General features: G+C 42.1%; 1 protein-coding gene across 4 annotated transcripts in view; it reads right to left on the bottom strand.

Moving 5' to 3' along the window:
• Window positions 1-22,451, bottom strand: part of IKZF3 (IKAROS family zinc finger 3) — a 138,351-nt gene that overhangs the window by 58,169 nt on the left and 57,731 nt on the right. For 3 of the 4 annotated variants that reach the window (XM_040436909.1, XM_040436905.1, XM_040436906.1), the window contains exons 2-3: window positions 13,053-13,106; window positions 11,565-11,699 (exon numbers count right to left, since the gene is read on the bottom strand). In XM_040436909.1, coding sequence (XP_040292843.1) covers window positions 11,565-11,699; window positions 13,053-13,106 — 189 coding nt within the window. Of the gene's footprint in view, window positions 1-11,564; window positions 11,700-12,849; window positions 12,926-13,052; window positions 13,107-22,451 lie in introns of all 4 variants that reach the window. The other variant, XM_040436907.1, reaches the window with a different exon arrangement.

Here is a 22,451-nt window from a genome sequence, read left to right as displayed (position 1 = left end):
TCTATGGGGCCAGCGTTGCGTGAAAATCACAGAATATAGAACATGCTGCGATTTTCACGCAACACACAAGTGATGAGTGAAAACCAACGCACATGTACACAGCCCCATTGAAATGAATGGGTCTGGATTCCGGGCGGGCGCAATGCATTCGCATCACGCATTGCACCCGTGCGGAATACTCGCTCGTGTGAAAGGGGCCTTACACAGGACAGAACAAAGGGCTGATTTACACCATTAGATTCGTAGTTATTATGTGTATATCTTGGTGACATGCACTGCACTAATACTGTGAACTAATACTAGGGGTATATATGCTTTTCTGTTTGCCATATCAGTTATTTCAACACTTTAGAGACAAGGAAATCTGTGCTGCTCTGATAATAACATGTTATTGGTAAGTGGAATAAATGAATTTTCTGCACATTTAAAATATAATTAGAAAGTGCGAATCCCCTTTAAAACTGTCCTAAATTTAGACAGGTTAAAAGTAGATGATACATGCAGAAACTGCGCCAAATTTATTACAAGGTGCATGACTTTTCATACATCACGTCTTGGCTGGTTTACTTTACATCAGTATTTTGCACAAAAATGGAGCATGGTGTTAATAAGTAGTTTAACAAATGTCTCAAGCCCCCAATGAAAGGTAAAGGGATATTTTCATATAAAACATTTATGGCATATTGAGCCTTTATGTCATGAGGTGGGGGTTAGACTTTTCGGATTCACCATTATTGATAGAACACACAAGCAGACAATGCTTGACTATAGGGACACAGGCATGAGTGTTTGTTTTCTGGGCTGAACAGAATAGCAATGTCTACAGCGTTTTGTAAACCCCTAAAAGGAATATACAATACTAACTTCAGCAACTGAAAACCCTCTTTTTAAAAAAAAAAATTCAGGGAGCAAACTATGTTAATCAGTCAGTGATCAGCACAGGTGAAGGAGCAGAAGTTCTCCTGTTTCCACAAAAGAGATGGGGGTGGGGGGAAATGTATTACCGTACCTCCCTGCGCCTGAAAAGTGACATTAAAAAGTCACAAACTAAAAAATTGTTGCATGTCTTAGATTTTATGCCGCTCTCGCCACTTTTCTAAGGGCTCATGCACACGACTGTATGTACTTTAGGCTCCGCAAAACACGAATCCACAAAAAATACGGATGATGTCCATGTGCATTCCGTATTTTGCGGAACAGAACAGCTGGCCCCTAATAGAACAGTGCTATCCTTGTCCGTTAAGCAGACAATAATACGACACGTTCTATTTTTTGGCGGAACGGACATGCGGACATACGGAAATGGAATGCACACGGAGCAACTTCCTTTTTTTGCGGGCCCATTGAAATGAATGGTTCCGCATACGGTCCGCAAAAAAATTGAATGGACATGGAAAGAAAATATGTTTAGGCACAGGGACTGCAGGAGGATACATAAATTAGGAGCATCCTAAAATTAGGCGCATCCTCCGGCGGTGCAGAAAGCGCCGGTCTTGATAAATCTCCCCCATAATGTCTATGTGCAAGAAAATTAAGTAGGTTGTGCCCTGAAAGGGTTAACTAATATGTCTGTTTTAAGAACAGTAAGACACCCTCACAATGAAACCATTATGCGGCATTTCTTTAATACCAACCTGCCAGATATTATAGTAAAAAAGATACCCGACATGAGATGAATAAATAAGAAACCGGTGGCTGTTCTCGCAGAACTGGCCAGTTTGACGTTTTTTCTTTTAGACAGAAGTTATATCTATGTGGTTTTGTGGTCACACAATATACTTTTTGTAAAGGTTCCTTTTTAGTAGTCAGAAGGCACTGCAAGCACAGGAGTGAGAAAACCCCTCTAATCTAGGACACCCAAGATGGAGAATGGTGTGGTGGCAGTCTGCAAAGAGTGGCTGGTAATGTATGAAAAATGAACAACATACCCGCAGCAGATGAGGATGAGGAGCTGAGTGGTTTGTGGCAGGAAGAGCAGATGCTGCAAGAACAGGACAAGCTAATCATTTATGCTAATAGAGTTAGGCTACTTTCACACTCGCGTTTGGTGCGGATCCGTCATGGATCTGCACAGACGGATCCGTTCAGATAATACAAACGTCTGCATCCGTTCAGAACGGATCAGTTTGTATTATCTTTAGCATAGCCAAAACGGATCCGTCTTGAACACCATTGAAAGTCAATGGGGAACGGATCCGTTTTCTATTGTGTCAGTAAAAACTGATCCGTCCCCATTGACTTCCATTGTGTGTCAGGACGGATCCGTTTGGCTCAGTTTCGTCAAAGCGGAATGGAGGCGGAACGGAGCCAAACTGATGCATTCTGATCGGATCCTTATCCATTCAGAATGCATTAGGCTAGGTCTACACGACGACATTCGTCGCACCAATGTCGCGCGACAATTTTTATAATGGCGGTCTATGGTGTCGCACTGCAACATGCAACATGCTGCGACAGTCGCAGAAAATCCATTCGAGATGGATTTTTCTGCGACTGTCGTGTCGCAGTATGTCGCATGTTGCAACAAAATGTTGCGCGACAAATGTTGCGCCCTATCTGTCGCGCGACAATAAATGTCGTCGTGTAGACCTAGCCTTAGGGGCAAAACTGATCCATTTTGGACCGCTTGTGAGAGCCCTGAACGGATCTCAATAACGGAAACCAAAACGCCAGTGTGAAAGTAGCCTCAGGGAAAGTATGCACTCCTGGTCAGTCTTCTGAAGTTACAATACTCAATGAAAGCTAGGAATTAAAACTTAACTTTTATCACCACATTAATATGAAATCACTTCATATACCTCTAAAGTGTAAAAAACATTGATCATGATGGACCAAAAGAACACAGATATATAGAAATGTATATTAATCACAAAAATGGTCCAAAGCACTTCACTAAGGGAAGTACACCAGTGCACTCCTCAGCATACTGACAAACCACTATAAGAATTGGAGTGCTAAAACACCAAAATCATTTAAAAATATAATTTTATTGAGTACAATGTAAAAAAGTAATCATCATGACATGATAATAATAAGACTTATTAGCAGGGGACAACAGCCGCACAACACCTCTGTAAAGAGGGATATATAGGCCGATCCGTGAACTGCATAAAATCAGAGCATATCCCCATCTATTTAAATAGAGCTGACAGCACTTACAAATTTACTGAGTGCTCATCTAGTGCCGCACAGATGAGCGGCCAAAACTCATGCCTAATATCCCACAATATATGGTACACATACCTAGTTAAAGTATAGCGGCTACAGAGGTGGTGGCGCTCCTCGACGTGCGTTTTGCGTGTAATCGCTTCCTCAGGAGTCAATGATTGATCATGATGGACCAAAAGAATACAGACATATATAAATGTATGCAGAGGGGAAGGTGGGTAATGTGCGCTAGGGGGGGAAAAAATCCCTAATATGTCCCTAACTAATGCATCAACCCACAGGAACACCCTGATGGTGAGTGGCCTGTGGTCCCGTGCCTGCCCTATCTCACCCTCGCAATGCCCTAAATATTCCCAACACAGACATATATAAATGTATGCAGAAGGGAGGGCGGGTAATGTGCGCTAGGGGGGGAAGGAAATCCCTAATATGTCCCTAACTAATGCATCAACCCACAGGAACACCCTGATGGTGAGTGGCCTGTGGTCCCGTGCCTGCCCTATCTCACCCTCGCAATGCCCTAAATATTCCCAACACAGACATATATAAATGTATGCAGAGGGGAGGGCGGGTAATGTGCGCTAGGGGGGGGGGGGGGGAAATCCCTAATATGTCCCTAACTAATGCCTCAACCCACAGGAACACAGGAGCTGAGATATATACCAGGCTTTCAGGCTACACCTTTTTATTTGTCCTGAGCTATGAATCAAATATATGTACCCAGCTTAATTGTGTACCGGGCTTAATTGATTGAGGCTTTCTTGACCATACCTCAGGTAATCTGGCATTGTATACATATATACCTGAGGGTTTCTCTATTTGTCTTGGGCCAGCTATCAATTTTATGTGTATAGTTTTGAGTATTGATGTCTGAAACTATCAATTGATTGTCTCACGGATGCGTATTAACTGCCTATGGATTAACATCTACACGGTCTACTGGGTTATTCCACAATTTTCTATCAGATTGGGAACTGTTACAATCAACGTTTCTTGAGTTTTAGGCCTGATCACGTGTATTGATTGATGTATGTGCAAATAGATGCTTCGGATATTTAAAGGGCTTCTGTCACCCCCAAAACACATATTTTTTTTTTTGTTAAAATCCTTATTTAACGACTATTCCCTATATGCGCAGGCGCACTGAGGGAGTGCTGAGGAGGCGAGCGTCCTCCTCTCAGAGCGCCTGCGCCGAATGAAGACAGGCGCGGGATTTGAAATGCTGACAGGGCCAGTCGGAGGAGGAGAGCGCTCCCTGGCCCTGTCAATCAACTGGAGGAGGGGGCGTTTTTTTGCGGCAGCTACCAGCAAGCATACGCCCTACTTGCTGGTAGTGAAGTGATTTGCATATTTTAAAAGATCGATTTTTAAGGAAAAGAAGCCACAGACAAAAGGTAAGAGCCCTATATAGGGAATAGTCGTTAAATAAGGATTTTAACAAGCCCCCCAAAAAAATATTTGTTTTGGGGGTGACAGAAGCCCTTTAATGTATTAACAACCAGATTTAACTGTATTGTTAGCTTTTATGGTTTGATTATCAGTTTGTTACTGTGTAGTTTTTTCTGGACCAATTTGTTTAGTACTTTTCACTTTTTGCCCCATTTTTTCCCCTGATGAACCAGTTACTGGGGAAACGCATCGGGAATATTTAGGGCATTGCGAGGGTGAGATAGGGTAGGCACGGGACCACAGGCCACCCACCATCAGGGTGTTCCTGTGGGTTGAGGCATTAGTTAGGGACATATTAGGGATTTTTCCCCCCTTAGCGCACATTACCCGCCTTCCCCTCTGCATACATTTATATATGTCTGTGTTATTTTGGTCCATCATGATCAATGTTTGTTACACTTTAGAGGCATATGAAGTGATTTAATATTAATGTGGTGATTAAAAGTTAAATTTTTATTCCTAGCTATCTGTGACTTTGATATATAGCAGGAATTTTCTACATGAGTATCTAATCAGTATTGAACATTCTAGTTTGGTTTACTATATTTAATGCTCTGTAATGCCGCTATTAGACATCCTGTACTGCCAACATATCTTTTACCTGGATAGTCTGCACTGAAATCTGTTTGAAGGGGCACCAGTTCATAACTTATGGAACTACATTACAGGCAGTTTTATAGGCATTATCTCATCTAGACAATACCTTCTCTATAAACAATCGCCCAAGCAATCTGGAAATCTAGTATTGCCATCAAAGGGCTACCATGTAAGGCTGGAAATGTTTCTGTCAGTTTTCCGTCAGAAGAACAGAAAAATAAAGAAAAAAATGGATCCTGTGCATCAGTTATGCACATCTGGCATCCGTTTGAGCCATTTCCATTTGATGTCCATTTCTTTTAGACGGGAAGAAAAAGTCTTGCATGCAGCACTTTTTTTCCACCTAAAAAATGGATCTCAGACGGAAATGGCTCAAACGGATGCCCAATATGCCTAACTGATGCACATGATCTATTTTTTTTACAGGATCCAATTTTTTTTCTTTATTTTTCTGTTCTTCTGGACTCCATCTTCTGCTTCCTGACATAAATCCACAGCATTTTCCTGCAGCTGCCACTATGGGGAGCTCAGTGCTGAGAGATATTTACAGCTTCCATTGCTTTAAATGGTAACTGTATAAATTGTTATGCACTGAGCTCCTATCGAGTTGGATATAGGCAGCCAGTTTTACAGCATACGGACACATATTTACTAATTTGAGTGCACCCAAACGGTATTGTAAATTATTGCAAAATATGGTGCAAATTGGAGTAATCTGGTGCAACTAGCTTTAGAAAAATCTACTGCTCCTAGCTTGCAAAAGGGGCATGGCCTAAGATGCAACATTTTGTACCAAAATTGTGCCACAATTCTGCTATAAAATTCTCTTGCAAAGGAAGTCAACTAATAGTTGGTATAAAGTTAAACAAAACAGTCTAGCTATGCAACAAATTAATTATCAACCATGAGCCACTGTGATAAATCTGCTACAGGTGTAGACAGTTTATCTAAGTCTATGTCATCTATAGGATTAGTAAATCTGCCCCACTATGTGAAGGGAAGCATTGGGGAGATTTATTAATGTACATCGTGTGTTAGGGTGTTTCATTTTTCCAAAGATTTTCATATGACTTACGCCCCGAGTCTCAGTGATGTAAAATATACAGTTGCAAGAAAAAGTATGTGAACCCTGCACAAATTGGTCATAAAATGTGATCTGATCTTCATCTAAGTCACAACAATAGACAATCACAGTCTGCTTAAACTAATAACACACAAAGAATTAAATGTTACCATGTTTTTATTGAACACACCATGTAAAGGGTTCACATACTTTTTCTTGCTACTGTAAATATGCCAAATTTCTAGAAGATTGGATAATATTTAGGGGTTGCACACATTGATCACTTTTATTACTACTCTCACTCCTGTACCTAGGAGGTTGGTCTAAAAACAACTTCAGTTTCAGGATTCCAGGGGCTCTGCATCAAGCAAGGTGAATGGCAAAGGCAATATATGCACTTAAAATTGTCCTCTTCACTAAACAGTTGAATATTCCTCAATGAGAATTGAAAGGAATGAAACGGGTTGCACATTTTGTCAGCCTCAAATATGTTTGCTTTTTGCACGAGGCAATTGTAAGTCGATAGGCTCCAAAGAATGAGTTGGATATGCTACAGCTTCTGAGCACTTACCCAGATGCAGATGTCAAAAAAGTGCTCTCATAGTTGCTAAGAGACACCTTTGGTATCTGTCAGAAACAAACGTAGGATTGGCTTTTTTGGACGAACGTATTACTCAGGCTGTTAAGGAAAATATGACAAAAAATTTAGAAACCAAACCTGCAAAGAAAAAGGAAATGAAACGATTAGAGGGTAAAAACCTAGTTTTTGAAGGAAAAGACCTGAGCCATTTCGTTACTAATAAAACAAAGACGTTCTTTGAATTGTTTGGGATCTACGACGTGACAGAATACTGCAGTGATTCTCTAAGAAGCCATGTGAACGCTCTTAAGGTGGTCAATGATACTGCAGAAAGAGGAATTGCTCTGATAAAAAGGTTTAACAAATCGGTCAGGGATGAACAACAAAAAGAATTCTTGTCGAGGGTAGTCGAGCATCACAGAAAAGTCGTCACCAATCTAACAAAAGAAGGGATTGCATCGTTCAAAGTTGATTAACATCACACATGTTTTGCCTATCATACTACCTATTAATCTTAGTGTCTAGTTTTAATATTATTTTAAGTTGGTGATTTCTAGTTTTCCCAATTAAAGTAATTAACATTTAAAAAAACTTTTTTTGCCTACTTTTAGATAACTGATCAAAGTGTGCAACCTCTAAATATTATCAAATCTTCTTGAAATTTGGCATATATATTTTTTACATCACTGCAATTCGGGGCCTAAGTAAAGTTTGCAAAAATTTTACATTTTTTTTTTTCCATTACAAAATGAAACACCCTAGTGTCGGTATTTCAATCTGCAAACCACGCATCCGCTAAATACAAATAACTTCTGTGTGTACGCTGCATTTTGCTCACTTCCAACAATAGAAGTGACTATTCTTGTTCACAGTGCAATCCAGAATAAGATACTGTATGTTCAATGATTTGTGCACCGGCCAGGCGATCCTCAAAAAATAGAGGTGTGCAATAAGTCAGTGCAATAAGTCAGTGTGCTAAAAAATGCAGACAGCAGATGAATGAAAAATACAAGGGAGGCACGGATAGATGTCAGGAACCAAGCGCCAAATGCAAAAAATCAAACAGGAGAAAAATCCAGCTTCCCAAGAAAAGTGATAATCTTTAATACATACGTGCCTTAAAAGCCGACATACAATACATACATGTCTACGCGTTTCAGATCACAAAAATGTGGACCCTTATGACCAATGAGTAAGGGTCCACATTTTTGTGATACGAAACGCGTAGACATGTATGTATTGTATGTCGGCTTTTAAGGCACGTATGTATTAAAGATTATCACTTTTCTTAGGAAGCTGGATTTTTCTTCTGTTTGATTTCTATGAATGAAAAATTTGGTCGTGTGCATGAAGCCTTAGAAGGAGCGCCATATTTAAAAAGTACCAGTTCCACTTTGCATTGCAAAGGCTGTAAGCCATGGGTAAAACACAGAGCACTAATTGGCATGTTGCGGATAGAAAACTCACTGTTCTACTCAGTATACACTGGAGGTTTTCTCCACTATGTGTGGATGAGATTTCTAAAATTAAATTCATTATACTAGTACTGTAGATATTCCACAAGCAATTCTGCTGCAAAGAATCTGCAGCATTTAAACCACATGTGGCTGTACCCTTAAAGGGGTTGTATCACTTCAGTAACTGGCATTTATTATGTAGAGAAAGTTAATACAAACCACTTACTAATGTATTGTAATTGTCCGTATTGCTTGCTTCGCTTGCTGGATTCATTTTGCCATCACATTATACACTGCTCGTTTCCATGGTTACGACCACCCTGCAATCCAGCAGCAGTGGCCATGCTTGCACACTATAGGAAAAAGCACCAGCCCACGTGTGCTCCCACGGTCTCAACTACCAAAGAGGCCGGAATTTTTTCCTATAGTGTGTGAGGACGGCCACCGCTGCTGGATTGCAGGGTGGTCATAACCATGGAAACGAGCAGCTTATAATGTGATTGAAAAATAAATCAAGCCAGCAAGGGAGGCAATATGGACAATCACAATACATTAGTAAGTGCCTTGTATTAACTTTCTGAACATAATAAATGCCACTTGCTTAAGTGAAACAACCCTTTAAGCCACTTTCCTCTTGTGAGACATGTGTAACAACCAAGCTTGCTGCCCTATGTGAGTTCAGTAAAGACCTTAGAACCTTAAATGATAAATGTCAGCTCCTATCAGGTGAACTCCAGCACAGGATGGTTCGAAACCAGAAAATAGAGAGGGAAGTTGAGTCTGAGCCAAAGGATAAAATTCTTTGATCATTATTGGAGCCTCATAAACATTCATAGTAATTCACGGCACACAGACAGGAACCACACTGACACATTGCAGGTGTCTCACGCACGCTTTTGCAGTAAAGTCCTTAGTTACATGTCACACCTGAGTCTGCCTGTTTCCATCTGGCATCCGTAGGGAGCCTCATACACCATTCTTGAGCACAAAAGATCCTTAGTAACGCTTGAAACTAACAAATTAGGAAGCCAGTATTTGATATGTTGAATAAATTATATCTATTGTCCTCTTTGTTTGTCTCTGTTTTATGCGCAGATACAGGGAAAATGTAGCATTGAATGGTGACAGTTTAAAAGAATGGATGATCATACTTCTTAATAGGGTGAAAGCAGCACGGACGCAGATGCAAAAATCATTGGGGGTTACAAAGACCAGCATTTTACTAGTTATAAATTAGGCACACCTCTGGAAGTCTGTGCACCTAGTGTAAAAAGCCCCTGACTGGACTAGTTTTTTTGTCAACAGTCATGTCTGTTTCCAGCCACTCCCAAGTATCAAATGAGGTACATAAAAGACTGTGTGTCAAAGTATTGTCGCATGGACATTTAAAAAGTCACAAAAAGGGGTCTTGCGGCTATTTTTACACTAAAAACTGGAAACAAATATTAGTAAAAGACTCTCAATATTTCTTATAAACAGGAACCTGCTGGCCAAAATCAATCAATGATTCTCAATGGGATGAGTGTTTACAGCATTTTCCCCTTCTTGTCTTCTGCCGTACATGTACGGCAGATGTTGGCACTTTAAAGATGGTGTTTGCTCCTGAGTGGAGTGGGTGCCACACAGCCGCTGGGTTTCTGCTGTTCCACCCGGGACTCATGTCTGCAATTGTCAATGACCCCGATTGTGGACGTTTAACCCCTCAGATGACGTGGTCAATTGTGTCGATGGCATATGAAGTAGCTGTCCCTGGGAGCACTCCACTCCTAGGGCCTGAACGGCTTTCTATTGCAGAGATTGGGGAAGCTGTTCGTTGGTGGTAAAAGGCTGGAGACTGCTGGAGGCTACCAGGCCTATCACAGGTAAATTCTTAGGGATGCCTGCAGGTGGCAGTGCTCCATAGGAATATACAGAATTTTCCATACATTACTGTATTAAATCACTATGGGAGAAGTAATCTAAAGATCTCATGTTCAGGTCCCCCAGGGGAATTTTAAAAAAGTAAAATAAAAAGTTTATTTTAAAGAAACTCCCAAACTATTAAAATATATTAGTGTGGGCATCCCAAAACGCCCAAACTTTTAAAATATAAATGTATTAAAACACAAGAAAAACTCTATAAATGTGGTATCATTGTAAACATACTGACCCAGAAAATGAAAGGCACTGGTCAGTTTTGCTACATAGGGAACACCATAAAAACGAAATCCATAAAAGTATGGCAGAATTGCTTTTTTTTTCAATTCAATCTCATTTGGATTTTTTTTCCAAGCAAGCAATGTTTAGTGCCATTAGAAAGTACAACTTGTCCCACAAAAAAAACAAGACCTCATACGGCTATGTGAATAGAAAAATAAAAAAAAGTTATGAATCCAGGAAGACATGGAGTGCAAAATGAAAACACAAAAATGGAAAATCACAGCATCATAAAGAGGTTAGTCGCTAGTTCCCATAAAGAAAAGATGATTGCTGCATGTAATTATTGTAGGAAATGATCAGAAACAGTGTGTTCCCAATAATTGCCGGCACAGTCGGTCCATGTAAAGATGTCTTAACACATACTAATACCTTAGCCACTTTGTCCCTGATGTCCCTATGCGCAATAGGGCAACTAAATGGTTCAGTCATCATATACGTAGAAATAAAACTGTCTCACTTGAGACATGTGAACTTGACAGTTGAACATCATGGTCTTGGTCCCCTCTTCCTAGGTCCCCGCATACTTGAAAAAATAGATGTTTTATAATATGGGAATGGGCCCTTAGGGGCAACATGGGAGGTGCTGTTGCACCAAGGTGCTTCCAGAGGCTCTGCTCACTGCCCTTCATGCCGTGACCCCACCAATGACTGACAGGGCCATGCAGTGGTGAAGACAAACTAATGCCTTGCCCTGAAGTCTTGAGGGAGCTCGTTCAGTGCACATGCTATATCAGGATCGAGGCGCTCCTAGGGGCTCATTTGCATCTGATGACAGAAGCCCTTTAAACATGCACAGAAACAATCTCCTTCCAAGACTGTTGCAGAATTGTACTACAGCATTTTCCATTCATTTCTATTAGGGTAGGACACAAGAAAGGGATAGCTAAGGGACTTACATACTGTATTGGTTACATCAGGCTGTCTGAGTTGTATCCCCACCCCCCACTTCAGACTGGGATTGTATAAATAAAGTCACTGTCTAGCCCAGGCATAACACAAATGCACAAGACTTTTAAAAACGTCATAATCAAAAAGTATAATGACTCCTTACCATTGTTGTCCTCCTGTTGGAGATCGGTCTGATCAATACCTTCTGACTGTGGTCCCTCCTCTTCCTTACAATGCTGATATTTGGCAGCACAAGAGTCAGGCTCTGGGACTCTTTTTGAAGAGCATACACTAAGATCTGAAATACAAACCAGTTCATTGTACAGTGTTTTAGAAAACTGTACTAAACTTAGCTTACTAGTTAAAATGACCATAAAGCGGTATTCTGGTTGAGTTCTTCCACTGGGGTCCCCAACGCTCACAAGAATTGGTACCCTCCATGGGAATACCCCCAAATGGACGGAGTGACAGGTCAGGCATGTAAATTGCCGCTTCATTCATCTCTATTGAACTTCCAGAGACAGCCAGAGTACAGTGCTCATATATTTCCAGAACTCCCATAGAGATAGGAGATGCTCCGTTTGTTTCAGGGCAATCCGAGGGGTTGGGGATACCCGTTCTTGTGATCACTGTTCCTAGCAGTAGGACTCCCACTGATCTAATAGTTATGCTCTAGCCCGTGAATATGGGATAACCTTTAACAACCGAAATAACCCTATAAGTAAGGGAAGGAAAGAATATTCTGTCCCACTTCTGATGAGACAGATTAGCATAGGTGCTGAAATGGAATTCCCATAGCCGCGAATAGCCTATAAAAGAAGAAAAAAACTCACATTATCTTGCCCAAGAGAGATAGTCGCTCCTCACTGAACACAGCAGGACCTGTGCTCCCAGCGTGATAAGATCATGCTGGGAGGGAAGGTTCTGCTGCATTCAATGAGGAGCCAGTGTTCTGCACATGCAAGTGAGTGAGGTATTTTTGTAACCCCTGAAAGACCTATTTCTGCCTAGTTCACCCGTTTTTAACAGCCATTAGACGGGTGTACTCCTGTCTGTCTAAACGGCCACGAAAACAGCCAAGAGACAGGACGTGTTCTATTTTTTTTATGGAGGCTATTCGCGGTCATGTGATTAGTTTCACTGACTTCAATTGGTTGTAAAACTGGCCCTATGAAAGACGTTACTTAAACGGCAACCACACGTCCATTTTTCCCGTTCGTGTGAATGTAACCTTAAAGGGGTTGTTTCACTTCAAAAAGTGCCATTTATCATGTACAGAAAGTTAATACAAGCCATTTACTAGTATATTGTTATTATCCATATGGCTTCCTTTGCTGGCTGGATTAATTTTTCCGTCACATTATACACTGCTTGTTTCCATAGTTACAGACCACCCTGCAATACATCAGTGGTGGTCGTGCTTGCACAATATAGGAAAAAGCACTAGCCTACGTGCACTCTCATGGTCCCGGCCATCAGAGGCTGACGCGTTTAAGAGAAAAGATGCTCCAGAAGATGTCAGAGCTGTTAAAATAAAAAAAGGAAAAAAAGAATGGAAACAGAAATGTAAAAGTAAACCTAAAAATGTGCATAAAGCTAATTTATGGTCCAAAAACATATTGTGAAGGCGCAACACGGCAAGTGATTTTACCTGCTGGTTGTGGCTGCTCCGGATAGCTCACAGAATCCATACTTGTATCCACATCTGAAAAGAAAGGGATTAATAAAACACTACTTTGCTTTCATAGAATAGTTGAAACAATTCACAGGTTCTAGGGTGTTGACATAAAAAAAGTTGCTGCTGCCAGTTGGTGCCACTTATGAGCTGTCCAATATCCGCAGGTGTTGCAGAAATGTTAATCCTGGCCACTTTTCTCTCCTTGGTACCAGATACTGGTCCAACATCATATGGGTCAATATATAAATAAAACTGAAAGCAGCTCTGGAAGTGGCTGCAAATCATTTTGTGAACAGAAGATAAAGAAGAATAATGCCTTATTCACACGTCAGTCTTTTCCATCAGAGGTTGTGAGCCAAAACCAGGACTGGAGCCTCCACAGACATAAGGTATAAGGTAAAGATCTGTACCTGTTTTGTATTTAGATGCGCACCTAGTTTTGGCTCACAATCACTGATGGAAATTACTGACCAAACACTGATGTGTGAATGAGGCATAAGATAGTGAGGTTTCCCTTGCAGCATTCATCTCCTATAGCACTGACCATGTGGCTCTCTAATGTGGGATCTATTCCTCTATGATCCTATTTCAGTCAACGTTCAATTGCTTATAATTTTTTTTCATTTACATTTTCCGGTTGTACAGTACGTGACCACACCTGCTGTTTTGCATAACTAAGCCAATGTAAAAGAAAATTGCATTCACATTAATGATTAAGTACAAGAGATCATAGAAACCTGCTAAGAGTTTCCCAATATTAGCGCCTCTCAATCAGTGTAAGGCCTCCTACACACGACTGTAGTTTTGCGTCATGTCGGATCCCCATGCAGACCCATTCATTTCTATGGGTACACAAAAAACGCTGACAGTACACGGATGTTATCCGTGTAGCCGTTCCGCAAATTATATAACATCTCCTATTTTTGTCAGTTGTGCTGACAAGAATGGATATGGTTGTGTGCATGAGGCGTAGGCTGTAGCTACATTAGATAACACTGTCATGCATCGCTCCAAACCAATACAAGTGTTTTCCTTTAAACAGCAAATCTATGATTTTACTGTTACCAACTGTGGCCGCCAGGCTTTTCGAAATGTAGTATTTTATGGTGGCCATATATGAACTTGTGATAAAAGGACAGCTTGAGTCCCCCAGAATGAGAAGCGCTGATTCTGGCTCCTAGAGTAGGGTCCCTAAGGGTGCTCTCAATGATATCCATATGCCCTTTAATATTTTTAAACAAGTCGAAATGTTGTTTGGCTGCGCTCACCTGAATAGACAGCACTCTGGAAGGCACGGACTGGAGATGGAAACAGTAAACTCCATGAAGACAGAAGAAATATCAGTGGTGAAGTCCAGCTTATCCAAAAGTGGTTTGCTTTATTGAATAACAAATGTACAAATAAAATCCATACTCTCCATGAAGCGTCTACGCTTTTCGGACCTCCATAGCTGGGTCCTTATTCATGACCCAGGGTTCCCTCGATGATATCCATATGCCCTAATATGTTCTTTAATATTTTTAGCACCAAAAACAGTACTGCTGGCCACCAGTGAATGGACATTTCCTCATGGGGACTGAGAATCTGATTTAAACCCAGTGGTCTAAAGCCTGTGACATCCTTTGACAGCTGTCAAAATTACAGAAACTATGGCAGACCCCACTATAAGTCAATGGGGTCTGTTGGCACCACACTGTGGTTTCGTTTATATATGGAAGCCATGATGCCAGTGTGAATTTTGCAGAACGGATGCAGACCCTTTAATTTCAATGACATTAAGTAAATAGTTTAAGGCACTATGGATTTTATTATCAAACTCTAAATGGTGTAAATTTATCTTTTTAGCACCTTGAGAGAAACAAGCCAAGTGAAATTTAATTGGCAAGCAATATACCGTATTTTCGCTTTATAAGACGCACCTGATGATAAGACGCTGATTAACTACTCCTTGATAGAAAATAGACGTACTACTAATATAAACTGTTAACTGCCTGAATAAGGTACGTTAAAAACATTTATTTAATGTATTATTAAAAATCGGTTCTCCACCAAATCTGACAATCAGGCTAGTGGTGTGAGCCAGAGCATAGAGAATCTGTATAAATGCTATCTCCTCAACTGACACCACCAAAAAGCGTCTCCCTATTAGGTTGTGGGAGCTAGGGGTGGGCGATATGGCCTAAAATCTATATTGCGATATAATATGAAGCATGTGCGATATGCGATATATATATTGCGATATATTATTTCCTTCTGTATGTATACAAAAAATACAAATTACAAAACTTTTCAAGTTGCCATCATCTGCCATCAGACATGTCCCCCAGAGCCAGTGCCATCAGCCCCAAGCCCCATGGCATTTGCCATCATCTGCCATCAGACATGTCCCCCAGAGCCAGTGCCATCAGCCCCAAGCCCCATGGCATTTGCCATCATCTGCCATCAGACATGTCCCCCAGAGCTAGTTCCATCAGCCCCAAGCCCCATGGCATTTGCCATCATCTGCCATCAGACATGTCCCCCAGAGCCAGTGCCATCAGCCCCATGGCATTTGCCATCATCTGCCATCAGACATGTCCCCCAGAGCCAGTGCCATCAGCCCCAAGCCCCATGGCATTTGCCATCTGCCATCAGACATGTCCCCCAGAGCCAGTGCCATCATCTGCCATCAGACATGTCCCCCAGAGGCAGTGCCATCAGATCAGCCCCATGGCCATCCTTTGCAAATAGACCCCCCCCCCGATCCTCCAGAGATCCTCCAGCCCCCCCTCCCCCAGAAGAATCGCTATACTTACCTTTCCTGCAGGGTGCTCGGCAGTCCGCAGGTGTCGCGTCTTCTTCCCAGCATGCATTGGGCGGGACTTGACATCACACACAGCGTCAGCCAGCGGGCTGACGCTGTGTGCACACCAGGCCCTGGCCACTCCAGTACAGCGCGGTGTGGACTGCAGAGTCGGGAGCCGGAGCCAAGGTGCGGTGAGAAGCTTCTTTAATTCACTACCGCTCCGTGGTCATATAGCAGTCCGGCGATATATGCGATATGGACAAAATCTGTATCGTTGCACAGATTCATATCATGCATATCGCATATATCGCCCACCCCTAGCGGAAGCTACATAAAGCCCATAGGATTAGTGATGTGATTAAGTCCTAAATCAGTAACTTTGTATGGTCTGTCCCTTATCATCTATTAACACCGCTAAACACACTGTAGCAAAGGACACGACCCCTGGTAATTTCTGAATGGATTGTCCCTCAACTAGAGCAGCGGCTCTGCATTGAAACTGAACATAAGTAGGTGCACTGTGTTGCTCGACGCGTTTCCCTGCCGATATTGATCGGTATTTCCTCAGGAGCAAAGAGTACCATACAAGGTATAGTTCAGATGTATTACTACAACACTCTAGTGGTGAATGTGTAGCGATAACACCAGCCTATCTGTACTGTTCTTAGGTAGGACTGACTCAGATGTATTACTACAGTGATGGCCAGTTCGCCGTGTTCGCCCGCGAATACATGCGGGCTGCCATCTTAACTCACAAGTCCGACGATGCACAGGTAAGTAAGCCCTTACCTGTGCCTGTGCCACGAGGCGGTCTGAAACAAATGCGGTCACAGCCCGATGAAGGCCCCCGGCGGCTGTTCTCGAAACTGCCTGCTCCCGGTGACCGCATTTGTTTTAGACCAGCTCGCGGCACAGGCACAGGTAAGGGCTTACACGGCGAACTGGCCATCACTGAATACTACAACACTCTAGTGGTGAGTGTGTAGCGATAACGCCAGCCTATCTGTACTGTTCTTAGGGCTGACTTAGTACATTCAGTAACACAAACGCTGCATGCCTCTGATGGCGTGCGTGCAGCACATTAGAGCCTCCGGCACTATGAGGGCCATAGCGCGGGAGCACTATTATGCAATATATGGTACACATTAATCATCCAAGAGCTATTAAAGTCATCATGCAGAAAGGACACGTCAATATTTAATTAGAAGCGTTCAGCCTGCACTTTAAAGGTATCTATCCAAGGACAGGGGGACCCCAGACCCATACCTATCCAAAATTAGTAGTTGAGAAGTATGGAGTATCCATACAATTGACAGAGGATGGACACACAAGTCAAGTAAATCCATATTATTCGATAAATCACGCAAATGAAATAGAGTCATTCAGACCCTTAGGTTTTATCGTATCCAGAGTAAATATCCATTGGGCCTCCTTTCTCAGGAGTAGAGTGTCAATATCGCCCCCTCTAGGTGGTAATCTCACATGCTCCACACCCTGGAACATCACACAGTTCATCATTGTGGGGTGGTTAGTCGCAACATGTTGTGCAATAGGGGTATCACCTCGATTGTTTATTTTTAGTAGGTGTTCCCCTATGCATCTTCTAAACTCACACTTGGTTTTTTCCACTTACTGTAAACCACACATACATGTTGCCAAGTACACCACTCCCACTGTTCTGCAGTTAATGAAGTACTTAATGTCAAAACTGCGTCCCGTGACAGAGCTTGTAAATTTCCCGCCTTTCTGGATGGCCTTACAGAACACAACTGCCACATTTGTATGTGCCATTTGGTTTTCTCGAGGCTAACCAGGTCTCACTGGTGGGGGAACTGAATGCACTATGGACCAATTTGTCCCTTAAGTTACCACCACGGCGATACGTGACCCGAGGGATGATAAGACGCACCTAGGTTTTTGAGGAGGAAAATAAGAATAAAAGATTTTTTTTAACCACAAGGTGTGCTTTTGAACTGATGGTGGTCTGTGGATGACACTATTATGGGGATCTGTGGATGACACTGTTATGGAGGGGATCTGTGGATGATGCACTGTTATGGGGGCATCTATGGATAATGCATTTTTATGGGGGATCTGTTGATGACACTTATGGGGGATTTGTGGATCACACACTGATATGGGGGGAGCTGTGGATAACACTGTTATGAGGGATCTGTGGATGATACTGTTATGGGGGATCTATGGATGACGCACTGTTATGGGGGCATCTGTGGATGATGCATTGTTACGGAGGATCTGTGGATGATGCATTGTTATGGAGGATTTTTGGATGACACTGTTATAGGGGATCTGTGGATGACACTGATATGGGGGGAGCTGTGGATGACACTGTTATGGGGGATCTGTGGATGACACTGTTATGGGGTATCTGTGGATGACACTGTTATGGGGGATCTGTGGATGATACACTGCTATGGGGATATCTGTGGATGACACTGTTATGCGGGGGATCTGTGGATGACACAGATATAGCATCTTATGCTAGTCCCCACTGTGTCTTCTCATGTCCCTGTGTGAATAGTGACCCCATTACACCAGGCTCCACTCACAGCAGTCTTTACATGTAAAGTCTGTTTATTTAATGCTAAAGCAGGGGCTCTGGTTTGTTAAACTAGCGTAATCGTCTTTAGTAGTATTGTAGTACTCACTATCAAAGCGGCGGGCAGGCCGGCAGTGTAACGTCACTTACTCATTCACGCTCTTGCTCTAGCTTCATTAATGAAGTGGGAAGATCATGACGCAGTGAATGAGTGAGTGACGTTACCCTGCTGGCCTGCCAGTCGCTTTGATAGCGAGTACTACTAAAGACGATTACGCTAGTTTAACAAACCAGAGCCACTGGTTGAGGATTACATAAATAGACTTTACATATGAAGACTGCTGTGAGCAGGGCCCGGTGTAATGGAGTACAGTCACTGCACCGGGCCCAGCCGCGAGTGCAACAGCAGTTGCCGACCTCCAGCCACTCCTCCCACCCTGGGTGATAGAGGTAAACTGTAACTGATACATCGCAGGCCGCGCTGTGCAGCATAGCGGCCGGCGATGTATCAGTGTCAGCAATGTACAAATTGCACCATTCGCTTTATAAGACGCACTGCCATTTCCCCCCACTTTTGGGGGAAATAAAGTGCATCTTATAAAGCGAAAAATACAGGAAGTTGCAAAAAAATAATAAAAAAATAGCACTTCTGAAACTTCAAAATCTCTCTTTTCAGATGTCTTTCATGACCAATGTTGATATTAAGATCTAAAAGTAAAAGCTAATGCAAATTGAATGTGACGTGATGGAATTATATCCCATCAAGTTGGACACTACAATGGGTTACCATTGAATATTTGTGTTCTCAAACCTCCCCTCTCTTTTCTTCCATGGGCAGTAACCCCGATCCCTCACGCGCTTACCTCCCGCCATACCATGGGCCCTACTCTACTGCTCTTTCGAAAAATCTCCAATCAGGCTCTGATTTTGCCAGCCCTTTCTCTGCTGTTCCCAATTTTAAGACATCCAGACTTCGCTGTCAGTTGCTCACCAGGCCCGTGTACATTTTGGGTCTGAGGAGAAAATGCTGTGTCCCCTATTTCAGGACATCAGGACAATGGTTCACTTACTTGGAATTGCTTAATCTCACTGACCATTGTAAGTTGGGGCCCTGGAGAGCCATGCAACTCTCCCATTTCCTTTCTACTATTCACGAGGCTCAAGTATATGACAGATCCCTCACCCTATTTGAAAAAGATTGCATTGGCACAGGTGTCCACCAACACTCCCTCCATGACTTCTGTAAGTTATTGATCTCTCCACTGTCGTATTTCCATCCTCCGTATATCGATCACTGGGCTTCTGATCTGGGAGTGGACATCCACTCTGACCAAAGGCCGAGATTGTTCCGACTTACTCATAAATCCTCTATTGCTAGTAAATTTCAGGAGGCAGGCTACAAACTGTTAACTGTTACTAGATGTACGAACTCACCTTCACAAAATGTTCTCTTCCCAGAAGGTTTACTCTGGCATAGCTTTTGGCATGGTAGTAAGCTCAGTTTTGGGAGGCCATCCATCTCACTAAAATCTTCCCATTCTCCATACCCAACACCCCAGTGTTTTTCCTGTTGCACCTGTCAGATTTAAAGATTCTTCTCCTCCGTACGTCGATCATACGGCATTTAGTGAAGGCCGCTCGGGAATGTATACCAGCTCTGTGGAAGTCTCCCTTCCCATCATTTTTTTGCTTTATTTATTAGTTGCCATCCCTTCCTCCCTCGTCTCCTTCCATTTTATGTTCGTATACACTTCCTTGTCTTTATTCGTCTGTCTGTTTTTCATGTACAGTACAGACCAAAAGTTTGGACACACCTTCTCATTCAAAGAGTTTTCTTTATTTTCAGGACTATGAAAATTGTAGATTCACACTGAAGGCATCAAAACTATGAATTAACACATGTGGAATTATATACATAACAAACAAGTGTGAAACAACTGAAAATATGTCATATTCTAGGTTCTTCATAGTAGCCACCTTTTGCTTTGATTACTGCTTTGCACACTCTTGGCATTCTCTTGATGAGCTTCAAGAGTTAGTCCCCTGAAATGGTTTTCATTTCACATGTGTGCCCTGTAAGGTTTAATAAGTGGGATTTCTTGCCTTATAAATGGGGTTGGGACCATCAGTTGTGTTGAGGAGAAGTCAGGTGGATACACAGCTGATAGTCCTACTGAATAGACTGTTAGAATTTGTATTATGGCAAGAAAAAAGCAGCTAAGTAAAGAAAACCGAGTGGCCATCTTTACTTTAAGAAATGAAGGTCAGTTAGTCAGCCGAAAAATTGGGAAAACTTTGAAAGTAAGGGCTATTTGACCATGAAGGAGAGTGATGGGGTGCTGCGCCAGATGACCTGGCCTCCACAGTCACCGGACCTGAACCCAATCGAGATGGTTTGGGGTGAGCTGGACCGCAGAGTGAAGGCAAAAGGGCCAACAAGTGCTAAGCATCTCTGGGAACTCCTTCAAGACTGTTGGAAGACCATTTCAGGGGACTACCTCTTGAAGCTCATCAAGAGAATGCCAAGAGTGTGCAAAGCAGTAATCAAAGCAAAAGGTGGCTACTTTGAAGAACCTAGAATATGACATATTTCCAGTTGTTTCACACTTGTTTGTTATGTATATAATTCCACATGTGTTAATTCATAGTTTTGATGCCTTCATAGTCATGAAAATAAAGAAAACTCTTTGAATGAGAAGGTGTGTCCAAACTTTTGGTCTGTACTGTATATTGGCAGCATTTTGCCTCAAATTATTACGTTCTCAATGGTTGCTCTTCATCTATGGCTTTCAGGGTACTTTATTTGTTTACTTAACATATTTTCCATTTATTCTTGCCTACTTTAACTACGTGATAAATAATGCACAATGTTTCTCTGATATCCTTATAGCGATTTCTCCATGATTCTGTATTCCATCTATTACTACCATCCAGTTACTGGATACCTGTATACACTATGCTTTCTCAACCCCTTCCCGACCAGCGCTGTAATAGTACGGCGCTGTGGGAACTGAGTTTCCGACCAGCGCTGTAGTACTACGGCAAGCTGATTGGGCGGGTGCAGTAGCTGCGCCCGCCCAATCAGCTGCAGATGACCGTCTGTTTCGTTAGCTGGACCCCTGCTGTATGCGCTGGCATCGGTGAAAACACAGATGCCGGTGCATTAACCCTCACTATGCCGCGGTCAGCTTACCGCGGGGTGTGTGGAGGGAGCTCCCTCCCCTTCCCCATCGGGTCCCCGCGCTGCTGTGACGGGGCTGCCTTCCATGTAAGCCTGTGAGATCCAGCCCCCTGGATCTCACAGGCAGGAAGGCTGTAAGCCAATGCATTACAATACAGAAGTATTGTAATGCATTGTACAGGGGATCAGCCCCAAAAGTTGTGGGGAAAAAAAAAGGAAAAAAATTTATATAAAGTTTTGCATAATAAAAAAATAATAATAATTAAAGTAAAAAAAAATAAATGCGTTCTTTTCCCATAATAAAAAAATTTTAAAAAAAGAAAAGTACACATATTAGGTATTGCCGTGTCTGTATCGACCGGCTCTATAAAAATATCACATGATCCACCCTGTCAGGTGAATGTAGTAAAAAAATAAAATAAAAGTGTAATACCAAGCGATCAAAAAGGCGTATTTAGCCCAAAATGGTACCAATCAAACCGTCATCTCATCCCGCAAAAAATAAGAGCCTACCTAAGACAATCTCACAAAAAATAAATAAATACGGCTCTCAGAAAGTGGCAACACAAAAACAAGATTTAATTCTGTTAAAAAATGCATTTACTGTGTAAAACTTAACAAAAATAAAAATAATATACATATTAGGTATTGTCACGTCTGTAACAACCTGCTCTATAAAAATATCACATGAGATGCTCCCTCAGGTGAATGCTATAAAAAAAAAAAAAAAAATTAAAACAGCCATTTTTTGTCACCTTGCCTCACAAAAAGTGTAATACCAAGCGATCAAAAAGTCTTATGTACCCCAAAATGATACCAATCAAACCGGCATCTTATCCCACAAAA

The sequence above is a fragment of the Bufo bufo genome, chromosome 6, assembly GCF_905171765.1.
Source record: "Bufo bufo chromosome 6, aBufBuf1.1, whole genome shotgun sequence".
Lineage (NCBI taxonomy): Eukaryota > Metazoa > Chordata > Amphibia > Anura > Bufonidae > Bufo > Bufo bufo.
The sequence above is the reverse complement of the archived record's forward strand: the minus strand, read 5'-3'. Positions and strand labels throughout refer to the sequence as shown.